At 43.8% G+C, this 21,793-nt stretch overlaps 1 protein-coding gene across 2 annotated transcripts in view; it reads right to left on the bottom strand.

Moving 5' to 3' along the window:
- Positions 1–21,793, bottom strand: part of LOC110534391 (chloride channel protein 1) — a 61,827-nt gene that overhangs the window by 17,116 nt on the left and 22,918 nt on the right. For both annotated transcript variants that reach the window (XM_036941153.1, XM_036941148.1), the window contains exons 2-7: positions 18,855–19,071; positions 18,629–18,760; positions 13,874–14,002; positions 13,593–13,726; positions 13,264–13,341; positions 11,707–11,785 (exon numbers count right to left, since the gene is read on the bottom strand). In XM_036941153.1, coding sequence (XP_036797048.1) covers positions 11,707–11,785; positions 13,264–13,341; positions 13,593–13,726; positions 13,874–14,002; positions 18,629–18,760; positions 18,855–19,071 — 769 coding nt within the window. The remainder of the gene's footprint in view (positions 1–11,706; positions 11,786–13,263; positions 13,342–13,592; positions 13,727–13,873; positions 14,003–18,628; positions 18,761–18,854; positions 19,072–21,793) is intronic.

The following is a 21,793-nucleotide window of genomic DNA, read 5'->3' as shown; positions in this document are numbered from 1 at the left end:
AAGACTTGTAGTGAAGGAGTGGTAGTGGTATAGAAAGAGGTGTAGGGAAGGAGTGCTAGTGGTATAGAAAGAGGTGTAGTGAAGGAGTGATAGTGGTATAGAAAGACTTGTAGTGAAGGAGTGGTAGTGGTATAGAAAGAGGTGTAGTAAAGGAGTGATAGTGGTATAGAAAGACTTGTAGTGAAGGAGTGGTAGTGGTATAGAAAGAGGTGTAGTAAAGGAGTGATAGTGGTATAGAAAGAGGTGTAGTGAAGGAGTGATAGTGGTATAGAAAGAGGTGTAGTAAAGGAGTGATAGTGGTATAGAAAGACTTGTAGTGAAGGAGTGGTAGTGGTATAGAAAGAGGTGTAGTGAAGGAGTGATAGTGGTATAGAAAGAGCTGTAATGAAGGAGTGATAGTGGTATAGAAAGAGGTGTACGGAAGGAGTGCTAGTGGTATAGAAAGACTTGTAGTGAAGGAGTGGTAGTGGTAAAGAAAGAGGTGTAGTAAAGGAGTGATAGTGGTATAGAAAGAGCTGTAATGAAGGAGTGATAGTGGTATAGAAAGAGGTGTACGGAAGGAGTGCTAGTGGTATAGAAAGACTTGTAGTGAAGGAGTGGTAGTGGTAGAGAAAGAGGTGTAGTGAAGGAGTGATAGTGATATAGAAAGAGGTGTAGTGAAGGAGTGATAGTGGTAGAGAAAGAGGTGTAATGAAGGAGTGATAGTGGTATAGAGAGACGTGTAGTGAAGGAGTGATAGTGGTAGAGAAAGAGGTGTAGTGAAGGAGTGATAGTGGTATAGAAAGAGCTGTAATGAAGGAGTGATAGTGGTATAGAAAGAGGTGTAGGGAAGGAGTGCTAGTGGTATAGAAAGACTTGTAGTGAAGGAGTGGTAGTGGTAGAGAAAGAGGTGTAGTGAAGGAGTGATAGTGGTATAGAAAGAGGTGTAGTGAAGCAGTGATAGTGGGATAGAAAGAGGTGTAGTGAAGGATTGATAGTGGTATAGAAAGACTTGTAGAGAAGGAGTGGTAGTGGTATAGAAAGAGGTGTAGGGAAGGAGTGCTAGTGGTATAGAAAGAGGTGTAGTAAAGGAGTGATAGTGGTATAGAAAGACTTGTAGTGAAGGAGTGGTAGTGGTATAGAAAGAGGTGTAGTAAAGGAGTGACAGTGGTATAGAAAGAGGTGTAGTGAAGGAGTGATAGTGGTATAGAAAGAGGTGTAGTGAAGGAGTGATAGTGGTATAGAAAGAGGTGTAGTAAAGGAGTGATAGTGGTATAGAAAGACTTGTAGTGAAGGAGTGGTAGTGGTATAGAAAGAGGTGTAGTGAAGGAGTGATAGTGGTATAGAAAGAACTGTAATGAAGGAGTGATAGTGGTATAGAAAGAGGTGTACGGAAGGAGTGCTAGTGGTATAGAAAGACTTGTAGTGAAGGAGTGGTAGTGGTAAAGAAAGAGGTGTAGTAAAGGAGTGATAGTGGTATAGAAAGAGCTGTAATGAAGGAGTGATAGTGGTATAGAAAGAGGTGTACGGAAGGAGTGCTAGTGGTATAGAAAGACTTGTAGTGAAGGAGTGGTAGTGGTAGAGAAAGAGGTGTAGTGAAGGAGTGATAGTGGTATAGAAAGAGGTGTAGTGAAGGAGTGATAGTGGTAGAGAAAGAGGTGTAATGAAGGAGTGATAGTGGTATAGAGAGACGTGTAGTGAAGGAGTGATTGTGGTATAGAAAGAGGTGTAGGGAAGGAGTGCTAGTGGTATAGAAAGACTTGTAGTGAAGGAGTGGTAGTGGTAGAGAAAGAGGTGTAGTGAAGGAGTGATAGTGGTATAGAAAGAGCTGTAGTGAAGCAGTGATAGTGGTATAGAAAGAGGTGTAGTGAAGGAGTGATAGTGGTATAGAAAGAAGTGTATTGAAGGAGTGATTGTGATATATAAAGATGTGTAGTGAAGGAGTGATAGTGGTATAGAAAGAGGTTTAGTAAAGGATTGATAGTGGTATAGAAAGAGGTGTTGTGAAGGAGTGCTATCGGTATAGAAAGATGTGTAGTGAAGGATTGATAGTGGTATAGAAAGAGGTGTAGTGAAAGGGTGATAGTGGTATAGAAAGAGGTGTGGTGAAGGAGTGATAGTGATATAAAGAGGTGTAGTGAAGGATTGATACGGTATAGAAAGAGGTGTAGTGAAGGAGTGATAGTGGTATATAAAGAGGTGTAGTGAAGGAGTGATAGTGGTATAGAAAGAGGTGTAGTGAAGGAGTGATAGTGGTATATAAAGAGGTGTAGTGAAGGAGAGATAGTGGTATAGAAAGAGGTGGAGTGAAGGACAGATAGGTGTATAGAAAGAGGTGTAGTGAAAGATTGATAGTGGTATAGAAAGATGTGTGGTGAAGGAATGATAGTGGTATAGAAAGAGGTGTAGTGAAGGATTGATAGTGGTATAGAAAGAGGTTTAGTAAAGGATTGATAGTGGTATAGAAAGAGGTGTTGTGAAGGAGTGCTACTGGTATAGAAAGACTTGTAGTGAAGGAGTGGTAGTGGTATAGAAAGAGGTGTAGTGAAGGAGTGATAGTGGTATAGAAAGAGCTGTAGTGAAGCAGTGATAGTGGTATAGAAAGAGGTGTAGTGAAGGAGTGATAGTGGTATAGAAAGACGTGTATTGAAGGAGTGATTGTGATATATAAAGAGGTGTAGTGAAGGAGTGATAGTGGTATAGAAAGATGTGTAGTGAAGGAGTGATAGTGGTATAGAAAGAGGTTTAGTAAAGGATTGATAGTGGTATAGAAAGAGGTGTTGTGAAGGAGTGCTACTGGTATAGAAAGATGTGTAGTGAAGGATTGATAGTGGTATAGAAAGAGGTGTAGTGAAAGGGTGATAGTGGTATAGAAAGAGGTGTTGTGAAGGAGTGCTACTGGTATATAAAGATGTGTAGTGAAGGAATGATAGTGGTATAGAAAGAGGTGTAGTGAAGGAATGATAGTGGTATAGAAAGAGGTGTAGTGAAGGATTGATAGTGGTATAGAAAGACTTGTAGTGAAGGAGTGGTAGTGGTCTAGAAAGAGGTGTAGGGAAGGAGTGCTAGTGGTATAGAAAGAGGTGTAGTGAAGGAGTGATAGTGGTATAGAAAGACTTGTAGTGAAGGAGTGCTATCGGTATAGAAAGATGTGTAGTGAAGGATTGATAGTGGTATAGAAAGAGGTGTAGTGAAAGGGTGATAGTGGTATAGAAAGAGGTGTGGTGAAGGAGTGATAGTGATATAAAGAGGTGTAGTGAAGGATTGATACGGTATAGAAAGAGGTGTAGTGAAGGAGTGATAGTGGTATATAAAGAGGTGTAGTGAAGGAGTGATAGTGGTATAGAAAGAGGTGTAGTGAAGGAGTGATAGTGGTATATAAAGAGGTGTAGTGAAGGAGAGATAGTGGTATAGAAAGAGGTGGAGTGAAGGACAGATAGGTGTATAGAAAGAGGTGTAGTGAAAGATTGATAGTGGTATAGAAAGATGTGTGGTGAAGGAATGATAGTGGTATAGAAAGAGGTGTAGTGAAGGATTGATAGTGGTATAGAAAGAGGTTTAGTAAAGGATTGATAGTGGTATAGAAAGAGGTGTTGTGAAGGAGTGCTACTGGTATAGAAAGACTTGTAGTGAAGGAGTGGTAGTGGTATAGAAAGAGGTGTAGTGAAGGAGTGATAGTGGTATAGAAAGAGCTGTAGTGAAGCAGTGATAGTGGTATAGAAAGAGGTGTAGTGAAGGAGTGATAGTGGTATAGAAAGACGTGTATTGAAGGAGTGATTGTGATATATAAAGAGGTGTAGTGAAGGAGTGATAGTGGTATAGAAAGATGTGTAGTGAAGGAGTGATAGTGGTATAGAAAGAGGTTTAGTAAAGGATTGATAGTGGTATAGAAAGAGGTGTTGTGAAGGAGTGCTACTGGTATAGAAAGATGTGTAGTGAAGGATTGATAGTGGTATAGAAAGAGGTGTAGTGAAAGGGTGATAGTGGTATAGAAAGAGGTGTTGTGAAGGAGTGCTACTGGTATATAAAGATGTGTAGTGAAGGAATGATAGTGGTATAGAAAGAGGTGTAGTGAAGGAATGATAGTGGTATAGAAAGAGGTGTAGTGAAGGATTGATAGTGGTATAGAAAGACTTGTAGTGAAGGAGTGGTAGTGGTCTAGAAAGAGGTGTAGGGAAGGAGTGCTAGTGGTATAGAAAGACTTGTAGTGAAGGAGTGGTAGTGGTATAGAAAGAGGTGTAGTAAAGGAGTGATAGTGGTATAGAAAGACTTGTAGTGAAGGAGTGGTAGTGGTATAGAAAGAGGTGTAGTAAAGGAGTGATAGTGGTATAGAAAGAGGTGTAGTGAAGGAGTGATAGTGGTATAGAAAGAGGTGTAGTAAAGGAGTGATAGTGGTATAGAAAGACTTGTAGTGAAGGAGTGGTAGTGGTATAGAAAGAGGTGTAGTGAAGGAGTGATAGTGGTATAGAAAGAGCTGTAATGAAGGAGTGATAGTGGTATGGAAAGAGGTGTACGGAAGGAGTGCTAGTGGTATAGAAAGACTTGTAGTGAAGGAGTGGTAGTGGTAAAGAAAGAGGTGTAGTAAAGGAGTGATAGTGGTATAGAAAGAGCTGTAATGAAGGAGTGATAGTGGTATAGAAAGAGGTGTACGGAAGGAGTGCTAGTGGTATAGAAAGACTTGTAGTGAAGGAGTGGTAGTGGTAGAGAAAGAGGTGTAGTGAAGGAGTGATAGTGATATAGAAAGAGGTGTAGTGAAGGAGTGATAGTGGTAGAGAAAGAGGTGTAATGAAGGAGTGATAGTGGTATAGAGAGACGTGTAGTGAAGGAGTGATAGTGGTAGAGAAAGAGGTGTAGTGAAGGAGTGATAGTGGTATAGAAAGAGCTGTAATGAAGGAGTGATAGTGGTATAGAAAGAGGTGTAGGGAAGGAGTGCTAGTGGTATAGAAAGACTTGTAGTGAAGGAGTGGTAGTGGTAGAGAAAGAGGTGTAGTGAAGGAGTGATAGTGGTATAGAAAGAGGTGTAGTGAAGCAGTGATAGTGGGATAGAAAGAGGTGTAGTGAAGGATTGATAGTGGTATAGAAAGACTTGTAGAGAAGGAGTGGTAGTGGTATAGAAAGAGGTGTAGGGAAGGAGTGCTAGTGGTATAGAAAGAGGTGTAGTAAAGGAGTGATAGTGGTATAGAAAGACTTGTAGTGAAGGAGTGGTAGTGGTATAGAAAGAGGTGTAGTAAAGGAGTGACAGTGGTATAGAAAGAGGTGTAGTGAAGGAGTGATAGTGGTATAGAAAGAGGTGTAGTGAAGGAGTGATAGTGGTATAGAAAGAGGTGTAGTAAAGGAGTGATAGTGGTATAGAAAGACTTGTAGTGAAGGAGTGGTAGTGGTATAGAAAGAGGTGTAGTGAAGGAGTGATAGTGGTATAGAAAGAACTGTAATGAAGGAGTGATAGTGGTATAGAAAGAGGTGTACGGAAGGAGTGCTAGTGGTATAGAAAGACTTGTAGTGAAGGAGTGGTAGTGGTAAAGAAAGAGGTGTAGTAAAGGAGTGATAGTGGTATAGAAAGAGCTGTAATGAAGGAGTGATAGTGGTATAGAAAGAGGTGTACGGAAGGAGTGCTAGTGGTATAGAAAGACTTGTAGTGAAGGAGTGGTAGTGGTAGAGAAAGAGGTGTAGTGAAGGAGTGATAGTGGTATAGAAAGAGGTGTAGTGAAGGAGTGATAGTGGTAGAGAAAGAGGTGTAATGAAGGAGTGATAGTGGTATAGAGAGACGTGTAGTGAAGGAGTGATTGTGGTAGAGAAAGAGGTGTAGTGAAGGAGTGATAGTGGTATAGAAAGAGCTGTAATGAAGGAGTGATAGTGGTATAGAAAGAGGTGTAGGGAAGGAGTGCTAGTGGTATAGAAAGACTTGTAGTGAAGGAGTGGTAGTGGTAGAGAAAGAGGTGTAGTGAAGGAGTGATAGTGGTATAGAAAGAGGTGTAGTGAAGCAGTGATAGTGGTATAGAAAGAGGTGTAGTGAAGGAGTGATAGTGGTATAGAAAGATGTGTATTGAAGGAGTGATTGTGATATATAAAGATGTGTAGTGAAGGAGTGATAGTGGTATAGAAAGAGGTTTAGTAAAGGATTGATAGTGGTATAGAAAGAGGTGTTGTGAAGGAGTGCTATCGGTATAGAAAGATGTGTAGTGAAGGATTGATAGTGGTATAGAAAGAGGTGTAGTGAAAGGGTGATAGTGGTATAGAAAGAGGTGTGGTGAAGGAGTGATAGTGATATAAAGAGGTGTAGTGAAGGATTGATACGGTATAGAAAGAGGTGTAGTGAAGGAGTGATAGTGGTATATAAAGAGGTGTAGTGAAGGAGTGATAGTGGTATAGAAAGAGGTGTAGTGAAGGAGTGATAGTGGTATATAAAGAGGTGTAGTGAAGGAGAGATAGTGGTATAGAAAGAGGTGGAGTGAAGGACAGATAGGTGTATAGAAAGAGGTGTAGTGAAAGATTGATAGTGGTATAGAAAGATGTGTGGTGAAGGAATGATAGTGGTATAGAAAGAGGTGTAGTGAAGGATTGATAGTGGTATAGAAAGAGGTTTAGTAAAGGATTGATAGTGGTATAGAAAGAGGTGTTGTGAAGGAGTGCTACTGGTATAGAAAGACTTGTAGTGAAGGAGTGGTAGTGGTATAGAAAGAGGTGTAGTGAAGGAGTGATAGTGGTATAGAAAGAGCTGTAGTGAAGCAGTGATAGTGGTATAGAAAGAGGTGTAGTGAAGGAGTGATAGTGGTATAGAAAGACGTGTATTGAAGGAGTGATTGTGATATATAAAGAGGTGTAGTGAAGGAGTGATAGTGGTATAGAAAGATGTGTAGTGAAGGAGTGATAGTGGTATAGAAAGAGGTTTAGTAAAGGATTGATAGTGGTATAGAAAGAGGTGTTGTGAAGGAGTGCTACTGGTATAGAAAGATGTGTAGTGAAGGATTGATAGTGGTATAGAAAGAGGTGTAGTGAAAGGGTGATAGTGGTATAGAAAGAGGTGTTGTGAAGGAGTGCTACTGGTATATAAAGATGTGTAGTGAAGGAATGATAGTGGTATAGAAAGAGGTGTAGTGAAGGAATGATAGTGGTATAGAAAGAGGTGTAGTGAAGGATTGATAGTGGTATAGAAAGACTTGTAGTGAAGGAGTGGTAGTGGTCTAGAAAGAGGTGTAGGGAAGGAGTGCTAGTGGTATAGAAAGAGGTGTAGTGAAGGAGTGATAGTGGTATAGAAAGACTTGTAGTGAAGGAGTGGTAGTGGTATAGAAAGAGGTGTAGTAAAGGAGTGATAGTGGTATAGAAAGACTTGTAGTGAAGGAGTGGTAGTGGTATAGAAAGAGGTGTAGTAAAGGAGTGATAGTGGTATAGAAAGAGGTGTAGTGAAGGAGTGATAGTGGTATAGAAAGAGGTGTAGTGAAGGAGTGATAGTGGTATAGAAAGAGGTGTAGTAAAGGAGTGATAGTGGTATAGAAAGACTTGTAGTGAAGGAGTGGTAGTGGTATAGAAAGAGGTGTAGTGAAGGAGTGATAGTGGTATAGAAAGAGCTGTAATGAAGGAGTGATAGTGGTATAGAAAGAGGTGTACGGAAGGAGTGCTAGTGGTATAGAAAGACTTGTAGTGAAGGAGTGGTAGTGGTAGAGAAAGAGGTGTAGTAAAGGAGTGATAGTGGTATAGAAAGAGCTGTAATGAAGGAGTGATAGTGGTATAGAAAGAGGTGTACGGAAGGAGTGCTAGTGGTATAGAAAGACTTGTAGTGAAGGAGTGGTAGTGGTAGAGAAAGAGGTGTAGTGAAGGAGTGATAGTGGTATAGAAAGACTTGTAGTGAAGGAGTGGTAGTGGTAGAGAAAGAGGTGTAGTGAAGGAGTGATAGTGGTATAGAAAGAGGTGTAGTGAAGGAGTGATAGTGGTATAGAAAGACATGTATTGAAGGAGTGATTGTGGTATAGAAAGATGTGCAGTGAAGGAGTGATAGTGGTATAGAAAGAGGTTTAGTAAAGGATTGATAGTGGTATAGAAAGAGGTGTTGTGAAGGAGTGCTACTGGTATAGAAAGATGTGTAGTGAAGGATTGATAGTGGTATAGAAAGAGGTGTAGTGAAAGGGTGATAGTGGTATAGAAAGAGGTGTGGTGAAGGAGTGATAGTGATATAAAGAGGTGTAGTGAAGGATTGATAGTGGTATAGAAAGAGGTGTAGTGAAGGAATGATAGTGGTATAGAAAGAGGTGTAGTGAAAGGGTGATAGTGGTATAGAAAGAGGTGTGGTGAAGGAGTGATAGTGATATAAAGAGGTGTAGTGAAGGATTGATAGTGGTATAGAAAGAGGTGTAGTGAAGGAATGATAGTGGTATAGAAAGAGGTGTAGTGAAGGAGTGATAGTGGTATAGACAGAGTTGTAGTGAAGGAGTGATAGTGGTATATAAAAAGGTGTAGTGAAGGAGTGATATTGGTATAGAAAGACTTGTAGTGAAGGAGTGGTAGTGGTAGAGAAAGAGGTGTAGTAAAGGAGTGATAGTGGTATAGAAAGACTTGTAGTGAAGGAGTGGTAGTGGTATAGAAAGAGGTGTAGTAAAGGAGTGACAGTGGTATAGAAAGAGGTGTAGTGAAGGAGTGATAGTGGTATAGAAAGAGGTGTAGTGAAGGAGTGATAGTGGTATAGAAAGAGGTGTAGTGAAGGAGTGATAGTGGTATAGAAAGAGGTGTAGTAAAGGAGTGATAGTGGTATAGAAAGACTTGTAGTGAAGGAGTGGTAGTGGTATAGAAAGAGGTGTAGTGAAGGAGTGATAGTGGTATAGAAAGAACTGTAATGAAGGAGTGATAGTGGTATAGAAAGAGGTGTACGGAAGGAGTGCTAGTGGTATAGAAAGACTTGTAGTGAAGGAGTGGTAGTGGTAAAGAAAGAGGTGTAGTAAAGGAGTGATAGTGGTATAGAAAGAGCTGTAATGAAGGAGTGATAGTGGTATAGAAAGAGGTGTACGGAAGGAGTGCTAGTGGTATAGAAAGACTTGTAGTGAAGGAGTGGTAGTGGTAGAGAAAGAGGTGTAGTGAAGGAGTGATAGTGGTATAGAAAGAGGTGTAGTGAAGGAGTGATAGTGGTAGAGAAAGAGGTGTAATGAAGGAGTGATAGTGGTATAGAGAGACGTGTAGTGAAGGAGTGATTGTGGTAGAGAAAGAGGTGTAGTGAAGGAGTGATAGTGGTATAGAAAGAGCTGTAATGAAGGAGTGATAGTGGTATAGAAAGAGGTGTAGGGAAGGAGTGCTAGTGGTATAGAAAGACTTGTAGTGAAGGAGTGGTAGTGGTAGAGAAAGAGGTGTAGTGAAGGAGTGATAGTGGTATAGAAAGAGGTGTAGTGAAGCAGTGATAGTGGTATAGAAAGAGGTGTAGTGAAGGAGTGATAGTGGTATAGAAAGAAGTGTATTGAAGGAGTGATTGTGATATATAAAGAGGTGTAGTGAAGGAGTGATAGTGGTATAGAAAGAGGTGTTGTGAAGGAGTGCTATCGGTATAGAAAGATGTGTAGTGAAGGATTGATAGTGGTATAGAAAGAGGTGTAGTGAAAGGGTGATAGTGGTATAGAAAGAGGTGTGGTGAAGGAGTGATAGTGATATAAAGAGGTGTAGTGAAGGATTGATACGGTATAGAAAGAGGTGTAGTGAAGGAGTGATAGTGGTATATAAAGAGGTGTAGTGAAGGAGTGATAGTGGTATAGAAAGAGGTGTAGTGAAGGAGTGATAGTGGTATATAAAGAGGTGTAGTGAAGGAGAGATAGTGGTATAGAAAGAGGTGGAGTGAAGGACAGATAGGTGTATAGAAAGAGGTGTAGTGAAAGATTGATAGTGGTATAGAAAGATGTGTGGTGAAGGAATGATAGTGGTATAGAAAGAGGTGTAGTGAAGGATTGATAGTGGTATAGAAAGAGGTTTAGTAAAGGATTGATAGTGGTATAGAAAGAGGTGTTGTGAAGGAGTGCTACTGGTATAGAAAGACTTGTAGTGAAGGAGTGGTAGTGGTATAGAAAGAGGTGTAGTGAAGGAGTGATAGTGGTATAGAAAGAGCTGTAGTGAAGCAGTGATAGTGGTATAGAAAGAGGTGTAGTGAAGGAGTGATAGTGGTATAGAAAGACGTGTATTGAAGGAGTGATTGTGATATATAAAGAGGTGTAGTGAAGGAGTGATAGTGGTATAGAAAGATGTGTAGTGAAGGAGTGATAGTGGTATAGAAAGAGGTTTAGTAAAGGATTGATAGTGGTATAGAAAGAGGTGTTGTGAAGGAGTGCTACTGGTATAGAAAGATGTGTAGTGAAGGATTGATAGTGGTATAGAAAGAGGTGTAGTGAAAGGGTGATAGTGGTATAGAAAGAGGTGTTGTGAAGGAGTGCTACTGGTATATAAAGATGTGTAGTGAAGGAATGATAGTGGTATAGAAAGAGGTGTAGTGAAGGAATGATAGTGGTATAGAAAGAGGTGTAGTGAAGGATTGATAGTGGTATAGAAAGACTTGTAGTGAAGGAGTGGTAGTGGTCTAGAAAGAGGTGTAGGGAAGGAGTGCTAGTGGTATAGAAAGAGGTGTAGTGAAGGAGTGATAGTGGTATAGAAAGACTTGTAGTGAAGGAGTGGTAGTGGTATAGAAAGAGGTGTAGTAAAGGAGTGATAGTGGTATAGAAAGACTTGTAGTGAAGGAGTGGTAGTGGTATAGAAAGAGGTGTAGTAAAGGAGTGATAGTGGTATAGAAAGAGGTGTAGTGAAGGAGTGATAGTGGTATAGAAAGAGGTGTAGTGAAGGAGTGATAGTGGTATAGAAAGAGGTGTAGTAAAGGAGTGATAGTGGTATAGAAAGACTTGTAGTGAAGGAGTGGTAGTGGTATAGAAAGAGGTGTAGTGAAGGAGTGATAGTGGTATAGAAAGAGCTGTAATGAAGGAGTGATAGTGGTATAGAAAGAGGTGTACGGAAGGAGTGCTAGTGGTATAGAAAGACTTGTAGTGAAGGAGTGGTAGTGGTAGAGAAAGAGGTGTAGTAAAGGAGTGATAGTGGTATAGAAAGAGCTGTAATGAAGGAGTGATAGTGGTATAGAAAGAGGTGTACGGAAGGAGTGCTAGTGGTATAGAAAGACTTGTAGTGAAGGAGTGGTAGTGGTAGAGAAAGAGGTGTAGTGAAGGAGTGATAGTGGTATAGAAAGACTTGTAGTGAAGGAGTGGTAGTGGTAGAGAAAGAGGTGTAGTGAAGGAGTGATAGTGGTATAGAAAGAGGTGTAGTGAAGGAGTGATAGTGGTATAGAAAGACATGTATTGAAGGAGTGATTGTGGTATAGAAAGATGTGTAGTGAAGGAGTGATAGTGGTATAGAAAGAGGTTTAGTAAAGGATTGATAGTGGTATAGAAAGATGTGTAGTGAAGGATTGATAGTGGTATAGAAAGAGGTGTAGTGAAAGGGTGATAGTGGTATAGAAAGAGGTGTGGTGAAGGAGTGATAGTGATATAAAGAGGTGTAGTGAAGGATTGATAGTGGTATAGAAAGAGGTGTAGTGAAGGAATGATAGTGGTATAGAAAGAGGTGTAGTGAAGGAGTGATAGTGGTATAGACAGAGTTGTAGTGAAGGAGTGATAGTGGTATATAAAAAGGTGTAGTGAAGGAGTGATATTGGTATAGAAAGAGGTGTAGTGAAGTACAGCAGAGAGGTCATAGTGCAGCGGTTAGGGCTTGATACAGTACCTCCTAGAGGAGTGCCGAAACAGCAGCCCACCCCCACGGCACAGCCCACTGTCAGAATGTCTGTGTAACCACAGGGGTTCTACTGACAGAGAATAGAGGGAGGGGAGAGGGGGAGAGGGATGGAGGGGAGGCGAGAGACAGAGGTAGAAAATACAGAACAGCACAGCAGAGAACCGCCAAACCAACCAAGCTCACCAGAGAGTCACACAAGCCCTGAGCAAATCATCAAAATAGACAGAGACAGAGAGAGACCAGACAGACAGAACATGCTGTCTAGTCAATATGACAAAATGCTCAGGCCATTGCAGATAGAATTACTTACACCCAGTAATATTCATTTTTCATTACGCAGTTATTTCCATTCTATACAATACATTTCTATCTGTAACATTCTATGCATTGCACCCCACTGCTCCATAACCCCCAGGTCTCTGGTGCTGCCATGGAGAGGTGCATGTAGGGATATGTGGACGGGACTTGCCTCCCACGGGGGCGGCGAAGCAGGTGGCCACTCCCACAGCACACGCACATACCAGCAGGTCCTGGTTATGGGCACTACTCTGGGGGCAGGGGTCCACAGAACAAACGAGAGGTGGTGGGTGGGTGGAGGGTGAGGGGATAAACAAGGGGGGAAAGAGAGAGCGGAGAGGGAGTGGGAGAGGAGAGGAAGGGGAGAACATTGGAGGCAGGGATGGGGAGAAGAGATATGTGTGAAGGGAGAGAGGGAAGAGCGAGGGGAGGGGGAGACAGAGACAGTCACGGGAGGTCAGTGTTAATACACATGCCAGACATAGCCATCACACTATTAATACACAGACAATGTGTGAGAGACTGCTGAGCCTAAACAAAGACAAGAGGGAAGGAGGGAGAGAAAGAGACAGAGAGAGTGAGAGAAAGAGAGAAGAGAGAGAGAGAGAGAGAGAGAGAGAGAGAGAGAGAGGAGAGAGCGAGGGAGGTAGAGAGAGAATGAGAGAAAGGGGAGAGAGAGAGAGAGAGAGGGGAGAGAGAGAGAAAGAGAGAGAGAAAGAGACAGAGAGAGAGAGAGAGAGAGAGAGAGAGAGAGAGGAGAGAGAGAGAAAGAGAGAGAGGAAAGAGAGAGGAAAGAGAGAGAAAGAGAGAGAAAGAGAGGAGAGCGAGAGAACGAGAGAAAGGGGAGAGAGAGAGACAGAAAGAGAGAGAGAGAGAGGAGAGCGAGAGAACGAGAGAAAGGGGAGAGAGAGAGAGAGAGAGGGGAGAGAGAGAAAGAGAGAGAGCGAGAGAGGAGAGCGAGAGAACGAGAGAAAAGGGAAGAGAGAGAGAGAGGGGGGAGAGAGAGAGAGAGAGAGAGAGAGAGAGAGAGAGAGAGAGAGAGAGAGAGAGAGAGAGAGAGAGTCATAACAACAACAAGAACAAGAGCTGTGAGACTTAAAAAATACACAATTAAGAGGTCAGACATGACAGGGCGACAGCCTCACAGCCACATTCCATAGTACTGTTATTACTCAGGTCAAATGTCATGCTGGTCCGAATGGGGGTTGCTGGGAGTTGTAGTTTGTTTTGGTCAGGGCTTCGGTTTACCTCATACACTCCAGAGAAGATGGACATCATTTTACTCAGCACAGCAGCACAGATACTGGCAATGTGGACGAAGGGACCCTAGGAAGCACGGGAGGGAGGAGGACAGAGTCAGTCATACACTTGAGGTAGAAGTTACCCTTCTCCAGTCCCAACAGATCTAGGATCAGATTACACTTCCCTTAATTCTAATTCTTAACCATTAGAGGGATGAGAAGATACCAGACCTTGTATCAGTGAAAGAGGTCAGAGAGAGAGAAAGAGAGCGAGAGAGAGGAAGTGAGAGAGGGAGAGAGATAATACTAATAATTGGAGGAGAGGTGTAGGTCCACCTCTTTCCCCACGGGCATGCCACTGCCCAGGCCGGCGGTCAGCCCGATGACTTTGGCCACAAAGGCTTTAAGAGTTAGATACTCCTTCAACACCACCCCTCGCAGAATGGTCTTCAGCTCAGGAATACCAGAACCTACATGAGACAGAACAACAGAGAGAATGTGTGAACGGTAGGTAGATCCTGGAAACAGAGCAGTTATATCCCACTTATGTACTTTTGGGCAACCGGGTGGGAGAAATAGATGGAGATAAGGAGAGCAACATTATGTTCAGTACCTACCTATGGCCTGAGGGGCGACTATGTTGCAGAAGAGGGAGGCGAACATGACGAGGACCATAGGGTAGACGACCCAGGCCAGGTACTGGATCAGGACATTCCCCCTCAGCTCCCCGTGCATCCACTTATACGCTGGGAGAAGGGAGAGAGAAGGAGGAGGAGGAGGAAGGGAGATTGGAGCAGTGGATTACAATCTTTAAAAAAAGGTTATATCTAGAACCTAAAACAGTTCTTCAGCTGTTCTTATAGGAGAATCCAGGTAGAACCCTTTCCACAGAAAGTTGAAACCAAAAAGGGTTCTACCTGGAATCAGAAAGGGTTCTCCTATGGGGACAACCAAAGAACCCCTTTGAATCCTTTTTTTCTGTGTGCAGCGCAGGGAAGAGCAGGGAAGAGTGAAGAGCAGGGAAGAGCAGGGAAGAGTGAAGAGCAGGGAAGAGCAGGGAAGAGCAGGGAAGAGCAGGGAAGAGTGAAGAGCAGGGAAGTGTGAAGAGCAGGGAAGTGTGTAGGGCAGGGAAGATCAGGGAAGAGCGTAGAGCAGGGAAGAGTGTAGAGCAGGGAAGATCAGGGAAGAGCGTAGGGCAGGGAAGAGCAGGGAAGAGCAGGGAAGAGTGAAGAGCAGGGAAGTGTGAAGAGCAGGGAAGTGTGTAGAGCAGGGAAGATCAGGGAAGAGCGTAGAGCAGGGAAGAGCAGGGAAGAGTGTAGAGCAGGGAAGAGCAGGGAAGAGTGTAGAGCAGGGAAGAGCAGGGAAGAGCAGGGAAGAGTGTAGAGCAGGGAAGTGCAGGGAAGAGTGTAGAGCAGGGAAGAGCAGGGAAGAGCAGGGAAGAGTGTAGAGCAGGGAAGTGCGGGGAAGAGTGTAGAGCAGGGAAGAGCAGGGAAGAGCAGGGAATAGTGTAGAACAGGGAAGTGCGGGGAAGCGTGTAGAGCAGGGAAGAGCAGGGAAGGGCAGGGAAGAGTGTAGAACAGGGAAGAGCAGGGAAGAGTATAGAGCAGGGAAGAGCAGGGAAGAGCAGGGAAGAGCAGGGAAGAGTGTAGAGCAGGGAAGAGCAGGGAAGAGCATGGAAGAGCAGGGAAGTGTGTAGAGCAGGGAAGAGCAGGGGAGTGTGTAGAGCAGGGAAGAGCAGGGAAGAGCATGGAAGAGCAGGGAAGAGTGTAGAGCAGGGAAGAGCAGGGAAGAGCAGGGAAGAGCAGGGAAGAGCAGGGCAGTGTGTAGAGCAGGGAAGAGTGTAGAGCAGGGAAGAGAAGGAAATAGCAGGGAAGTGTGTAGAGCAGGGAAGATCAGGGAAGTGTGTAGAGCAGGGAAGGTCAACATCTATACATCTAACATCTATCTATCCAGGTAGAACCCTTTCCACAGAAAGTTGAAACCAAAAAGGGTTCTACCTGGAATCAGAAAGGGTTCTCCTATGGGGACAACCAAAGAACCCCTTTGAATCCTTTTTTTCTGTGTGCAGCGCAGGGAAGAGCAGGGAAGAGTGAAGAGCAGGGAAGAGCAGGGAAGAGTGAAGAGCAGGGAAGAGCAGGGAAGAGCAGGGAAGAGCAGGGAAGAGTGAAGAGCAGGGAAGTGTGAAGAGCAGGGAAGTGTGTAGGGCAGGGAAGATCAGGGAAGAGCGTAGAGCAGGGAAGAGTGTAGAGCAGGGAAGATCAGGGAAGAGCGTAGGGCAGGGAAGAGCAGGGAAGAGCAGGGAAGAGCAGGGAAGAGTGAAGAGCAGGGAAGTGTGAAGAGCAGGGAAGTGTGTAGAGCAGGGAAGATCAGGGAAGAGCGTAGAGCAGGGAAGAGCAGGGAAGAGTGTAGAGCAGGGAAGAGCAGGGAAGAGTGTAGAGCAGGGAAGAGCAGGGAAGAGCAGGGAAGAGTGTAGAGCAGGGAAGAGCAGGGAAGTGCAGGGAAGAGTGTAGAACAGGGAAGTGCAGGGAAGAGTGTAGAGCAGGGAAGAGCAGGGAAGAGCAGGGAAGAGTGTAGAGCAGGGAAGTGCGGGGAAGAGTGTAGAGCAGGGAAGAGCAGGGAAGAGCAGGGAATAGTGTAGAACAGGGAAGTGCGGGGAAGCGTGTAGAGCAGGGAAGAGCAGGGAAGAGCAGGGAAGAGTGTAGAACAGGGAAGAGCAGGGAAGAGTATAGAGCAGGGAAGAGCAGGGAAGAGCAGGGAAGAGCAGGGAAGAGTGTAGAGCAGGGAAGAGCAGGGAAGAGCATGGAAGAGCAGGGAAGTGTGTAGAGCAGGGAAGAGCAGGGGAGTGTGTAGAGCAGGGAAGAGCAGGGAAGAGCATGGAAGAGCAGGGAAGAGTGTAGAGCAGGGAAGAGCAGGGAAGAGCAGGGAAGAGCAGGGAAGAGCAGGGCAGTGTGTAGAGCAGGGAAGAGTGTAGAGCAGGGAAGAGAAGGAAATAGCAGGGAAGTGTGTAGAGCAGGGAAGATCAGGGAAGTGTGTAGAGCAGGGAAGGTCAACATCTATACACTTCAACATCGTCTCCACAGTGACCGTACGCACATATCCTAACCAGAAGCCATGGATTATTGGCAACATCCTCACTGAGCTGCTGCTTTCAAGGAGCGGGACACTAATCCAGATGCTTATAAGAAATGTCCCTACGTCCTCCGACAAACCATCAAATAGGCAATACAGGACTAAGATCGAAACCTACTACACTGGCTCTGACGCTCGTCGGATGTGGCTGGGCTTGCAAACTATCAAAGATTACAAAGGGAAACCCTGCCGAGAGCTGACCAGTGACGCAAGCCTACCAGACGGGCCCCTCCCAGGTAGTGAGGGTAGGCAACAACACATCTGCAATGCTTATCCTAAACACGGGGGCCCCTCAGGGGTGGTTGTTCAGTCCTCTCCTGTACTCCCTGCTCACCCATGACTTTGTGACCGCGCATGACTCCAACACCCTCCTTAAGTTTCCCGACGACACAATGGTGGTAGGCCTGGATGATGAGACAACCTATAGGGAGGAGGTCAGAGACCTGGCAGAACAACCTCTCCCTCAATGTGGGCAAGACAAAGGACCTTATCATGGACTACAGAAAACGGAGGGCAGAACACGCACCCATTCACATCGACATGGCTGTAGTGGAGCGTTCTTCGGTGTCCAAATCAGTAAGGCCCTATCATGGTCCAAATGCACCTACACAGTCATGAAGAGGGCACGACAATGCCTCTTCCCCCTCAGGAGGCTGAAAAGATTTGGCATGGGCCCTCAGATCCTCAAAAGGTTCTACAGCAGCACCATTGGGGAGCATCTTGACTGGCTGCATCAACCCTGCACCCTAACCCTGCACCCTAACCCCAAGGCGCTACAGAGGGTAATGCATACGGCATAGTACATCACTGGTGCAGAACTGCCTGCCATCCAGAACCTCTATACCAGGCGGTGTCAGAGGAAGGCCCCAAAAATTGTCAAAGACTTCAGCCACCAAGTCATAGTGTTCTCTCTGCTATCGCAAGGCAAGCGGTACCATGGCGCCAAGTCTTGGACCAAAAGGCTCCTGAACAGCTTCTAACCCGAAAGCCATAAGACTGCTGAACAGTTAATCAAATGTTTGCAGACTCACTAGACTCTACCCACACATTCACACATACTACACTGACACACCAACACACACACACACACACACACACATACACACACACACACACACACACACACACACACACACACACACACAAGCTACATAAGCTCACACATACAAAACACACACACACACACACACATGCATATGTATGGCAACAGCTCGGCATCTGACCATAAGGCGCTATACAGGGTAGTAGGAACGGCCAAGTACATCACTAGGACCAAGCTTCCTGACATCCAGGACCTACTGTATATAATAGGCGGTGTCAGAGGAAAGCCCAATAAATTGTCAGAGACTCCAGTCACCAGTTATAGCCTGTTTTCTCTGCTACCACACGGCAAGCAATACCGGAGCGCCAAGTCTAGGACCAAAAGGCTCCTTAACAGCTTCTACCCAAAGTTATAAGACTGCTGAACAATTAACCCTCCCCCCATTTGTTTGTACACTGCTGCTACTTGCTGTTTATTATTATTATTTTATTGTGTTACTTTTAATTTAGTTTATTTGGTAAATATTTTCTTAACTCTTCTTGAACTGCACTGTTGGTTAAGGGCTTGTAAGTAAGCATTTCACAGTAAGGTCTACACCTGCTGTATTCGGCGCATGTGACAAATACAGTTTGATTTGATTTGATTTGACACCACATACACACACACACACACACACACACACACACACACACACACACACACACACTTTCATGCTGCTGCTACTCTGTTTATTATATATCCTGATTGCCTAGTGACTTTTACCCCTACCTACCTGTACATACAGTATTACCATGATGACCTCAACTACCTGGTGGCCCTGCACATTGACTTGGCACTGGAACTCCTTGTATTTGGCCTCGCGATTGTTCTCATTGTCTTCTTGTTTCCTTTTTTATTTAGCAAATATGTGTCTTACTTTTTACTTTTTTTTTTGGTTAGGGGCTCGTAAGTAAGCATTACACTGTAAAGTCTACACCTGTTAAATTCGGCGCATCTCACTAATAACATTTGATTTGACTTTATTTGACTTACCTAGGGGGTAGGTACAGGGGGTTGACTTGGAATTGGGTAGCAGGCCTAAATTGAGGTCAAATAGCTCATGATATTGATCATCAGTTTTTATCCTGTCTTGTATGGCCATCTAGTGAGGGTACCTGGCCTGCTACAGCCACAGTGGATTATGGGGACTGTAGTCATGTACCTTGTAAGCTCTTGGCACTGGTGTAGTCCATGCTCCAGCTGACCAGGGCCATAGTGAGGCCCAGCAGCACCAGGAAGATCCAGTCCTCCCCCAGCTTGGTCACGATGTACCGCTGTATACGAGCCACACAGTCTGGACCAACACAATAAGTTATATTAGGCCTCAAAATAACTTTTACCGGGGGTTATTTACAGTGATGTAGCTAGAACTAGTCCTTGTCTCTCACCTTGGCATTTGGAGTAGGGGCGGGGCTTCTTTGTAGAGGAGGTGTGGCTGAGATATGACTCCATGGTGACGGGGTTGTGATGTCGTTGGCCACGCCCCCGTCTGGCATTGACCATGTTGTTTTCTCCTGTCTGTTTCCTCCATTGTCTCTCTGTCAGCAGCCGTGTTGCTTCCCGCCTGGCAAAGCTACCCAGTTGTTCCCTGTACTCCCCGTAGAGCTGGACAGAGCAAAGACTACATTACCCAGGAAGCATTGTTGAATCTACATCACATTAACCAGAAGGCCCAGCGGGTTCCCTCTACTCACCCATGGACATGGACAGAGCAGGATACTACATATAATTACCAAGAGCACCTCCCTGGATCGAGCAAAGACTATATAATATTTCCCAGAAACCCTTGCAGTTTCCTGGACAGAGCAGACTTCATTACCCAGAAAGCCTTCTAGTTCTCTTCATTACCAAGAGGCTCCCTAGGACTTCTCCCCATAGAGCTGAACGCTGAGATCAAAGACGACATTACCCAGAACCCCTTGCAGTTTCCTGGACAGAGTAGACTTCATTACCCAGAAAGCATTGCAGCTTTCTTCACTACCAATAGGCTCCCTGTAGGCCTTCTCCCCATAGAGCTGAACACTGAGATAAGAGATTACATTAGCAAGAAATACCAGAAATACCCAGGATGCAGTAGGGTTTTTTTCATGTGTTGCATTGTCTTGAATTTGAGGTTAGGGAAGAAAGGCAGATGAGAGAGAGAGGAAGTGATTGGGAGTGGGAGGATCAGAGGAAATTAAAAGGGGGATCACAAATCGGAGCAGTAGAGAAAACTGGATCCGGCACAGTGGGATAGCTGGAGATAACGAGGTAGAGAGGGAATGTGCGGCGTGTCTGTAAGGGATACACACCAACCTGAATACCCTGCCACAGGCCAGAAATAGACAAAACGGGCCAAGAGATCGGAAAAACCCCTCCCTGAGTGGAAGCTGGGCTGGACAAGAGCCAGGTTGCCAGAGGAAGAGATCCCAGGAAGACAGAACATTCCACACCTTCCTCTTCCAACATGCACGCACACACACACACACACAGGAGCTGCTCTAGGATCAGCTTTCACCACCCCACTCCTAATTAACCTACACAGGCTATAAAACACACCTGGACCTGGACCTGTGCTTCAAAACAAGTTATGCTTACACCTACAGTATATCTGCATACCACTAAGTTGCAACGCATGAGTCTAAATCAGTGGAAGAACTAAATCACTGGCGCCAGACAGTCCTGTATCAGGTTCTCACAGGAGAGGAAAGCTGATGCAACCAACCAGGAGGCCCACTGACAAACATGTCAGATGATACCAGGGTTGTGGAGAAATCCAATTTGATTTGATAGGAGAATTGACATTTAATTAAATTCAAATTTCAACAAGTTTGGACTGTTGGAATTAGAATTGAATTGGAATTCAATATTTGTAAATTTCCCAATTAATATACAAAAATTGACAGCATGATTTGTTTTAAATCATTTCAACTTGAATTTCTATATTTCCAGTATAGCTAAGCTGTATGAACATTGGCATCATGAAAGCCTGAAGGAAATATACTGGAATTGGAATTTGTGGAAATGTCTGGTGTAATATTAAATTGGAAATTTACATAACATTGGAATTGAATTTACAATTTGTTTGAATTCAAATTGGAATTTGTGGAATTGTCTTGTACAATATTGAATTGGGAAAATTAATTATTGAAATTTACTTGAATTGTAATTGAGAATAATTGATATTTTCTTTGAATTCAAAGACTGATCTGGAATTAGATTGGAATTTGTGAAATTAACCGGAACCCTGGATAATACAGGTGCAACTGTTGTTCATTTCAAAGTGGCTTTGTATATTTATGCAGAGTAAAAGCATTAACGATGTGACACTCTAGTGATTTGTGTTTCACTGTTTACCCACCTCACATGTGTTTGTAATCTGTTTCTAAATCTCTTCCTTCAAAGACTCAATCATGGACACTCTTACTGACCGTTGTGTCTGCTTTGTGTGATGTATTGTTGTCTCTACCTTCTTGACCTTTGTGCTGTTGACTGTGCCCAGTAATGTTTGTACCATGTTTTGTGCTGCCACCATGTTGTGTTGCTACCATGTTGTTGTCATGTTGTGTTGCTACCATGTTGTTGCCATGTTGTGTTGCTACCATGCTGTTGTCACGTGTTGCTGCCTTGCTATGTTGTTGTCTTACGTCTCTCTTTATGTAGTATTGTGGTGTCTCTCTTGTTGTGATGTGTGTTTTGTCCTATATTTATATTGTTTTTTAATATTATTATGTATCCCAGGCCCCGTCCCCTCAGGAGGCCTTTTGCCTTTTGGTAGGCCGTCATTGTAAATAAGAATGTGTTCTTAACTGACTGCCTGGTTAAATAAAGGTTCAATAAAATAAATAAAACATTCTAGGGGCAATGTCTAGGCTACTTTGAGGGATTCATTTTTTGTGAACAAAAAACGGTCAACAACAATAATGCTGAACTGCCTTGTCCAATGTTTCACCTTGGTTGAACCTCTCTTGACTCATTCCCCATAGTGACCCTTCCCTATACCCTAATAGGGTGATGGAATTACAGGCTATAGTGAGGCTGGTGTTAAACACGTCTAATATTGCCAACTGTTCTTGAACACATCTCATAAAAGTTATTTTGATGTTTTTAAAGTCCGATAGAAAATGTTACTGCAAGTGAGCAAACTATCTCCACGATCTGTTCATTCCTATTCAAAACAACGCTGTATTATATCCAGAGGCTTATGAACTGCCATGCAACAAGCATTTCATTGTTTTCATTCTGACACTTACACTGTAGTAGCTGTATTAACAGTGGATCTATAATTAATTAAGATAAAAACAAGTAGAACACTGATGTCTTGCCAGGGCAAGTTGACTTGAATGTT

Source organism: Oncorhynchus mykiss, chromosome 2 (assembly GCF_013265735.2).
Source record: "Oncorhynchus mykiss isolate Arlee chromosome 2, USDA_OmykA_1.1, whole genome shotgun sequence".
Classification (NCBI taxonomy): domain Eukaryota; kingdom Metazoa; phylum Chordata; class Actinopteri; order Salmoniformes; family Salmonidae; genus Oncorhynchus; species Oncorhynchus mykiss.
The sequence above is the reverse complement of the archived record's forward strand: the minus strand, read 5'-3'. Positions and strand labels throughout refer to the sequence as shown.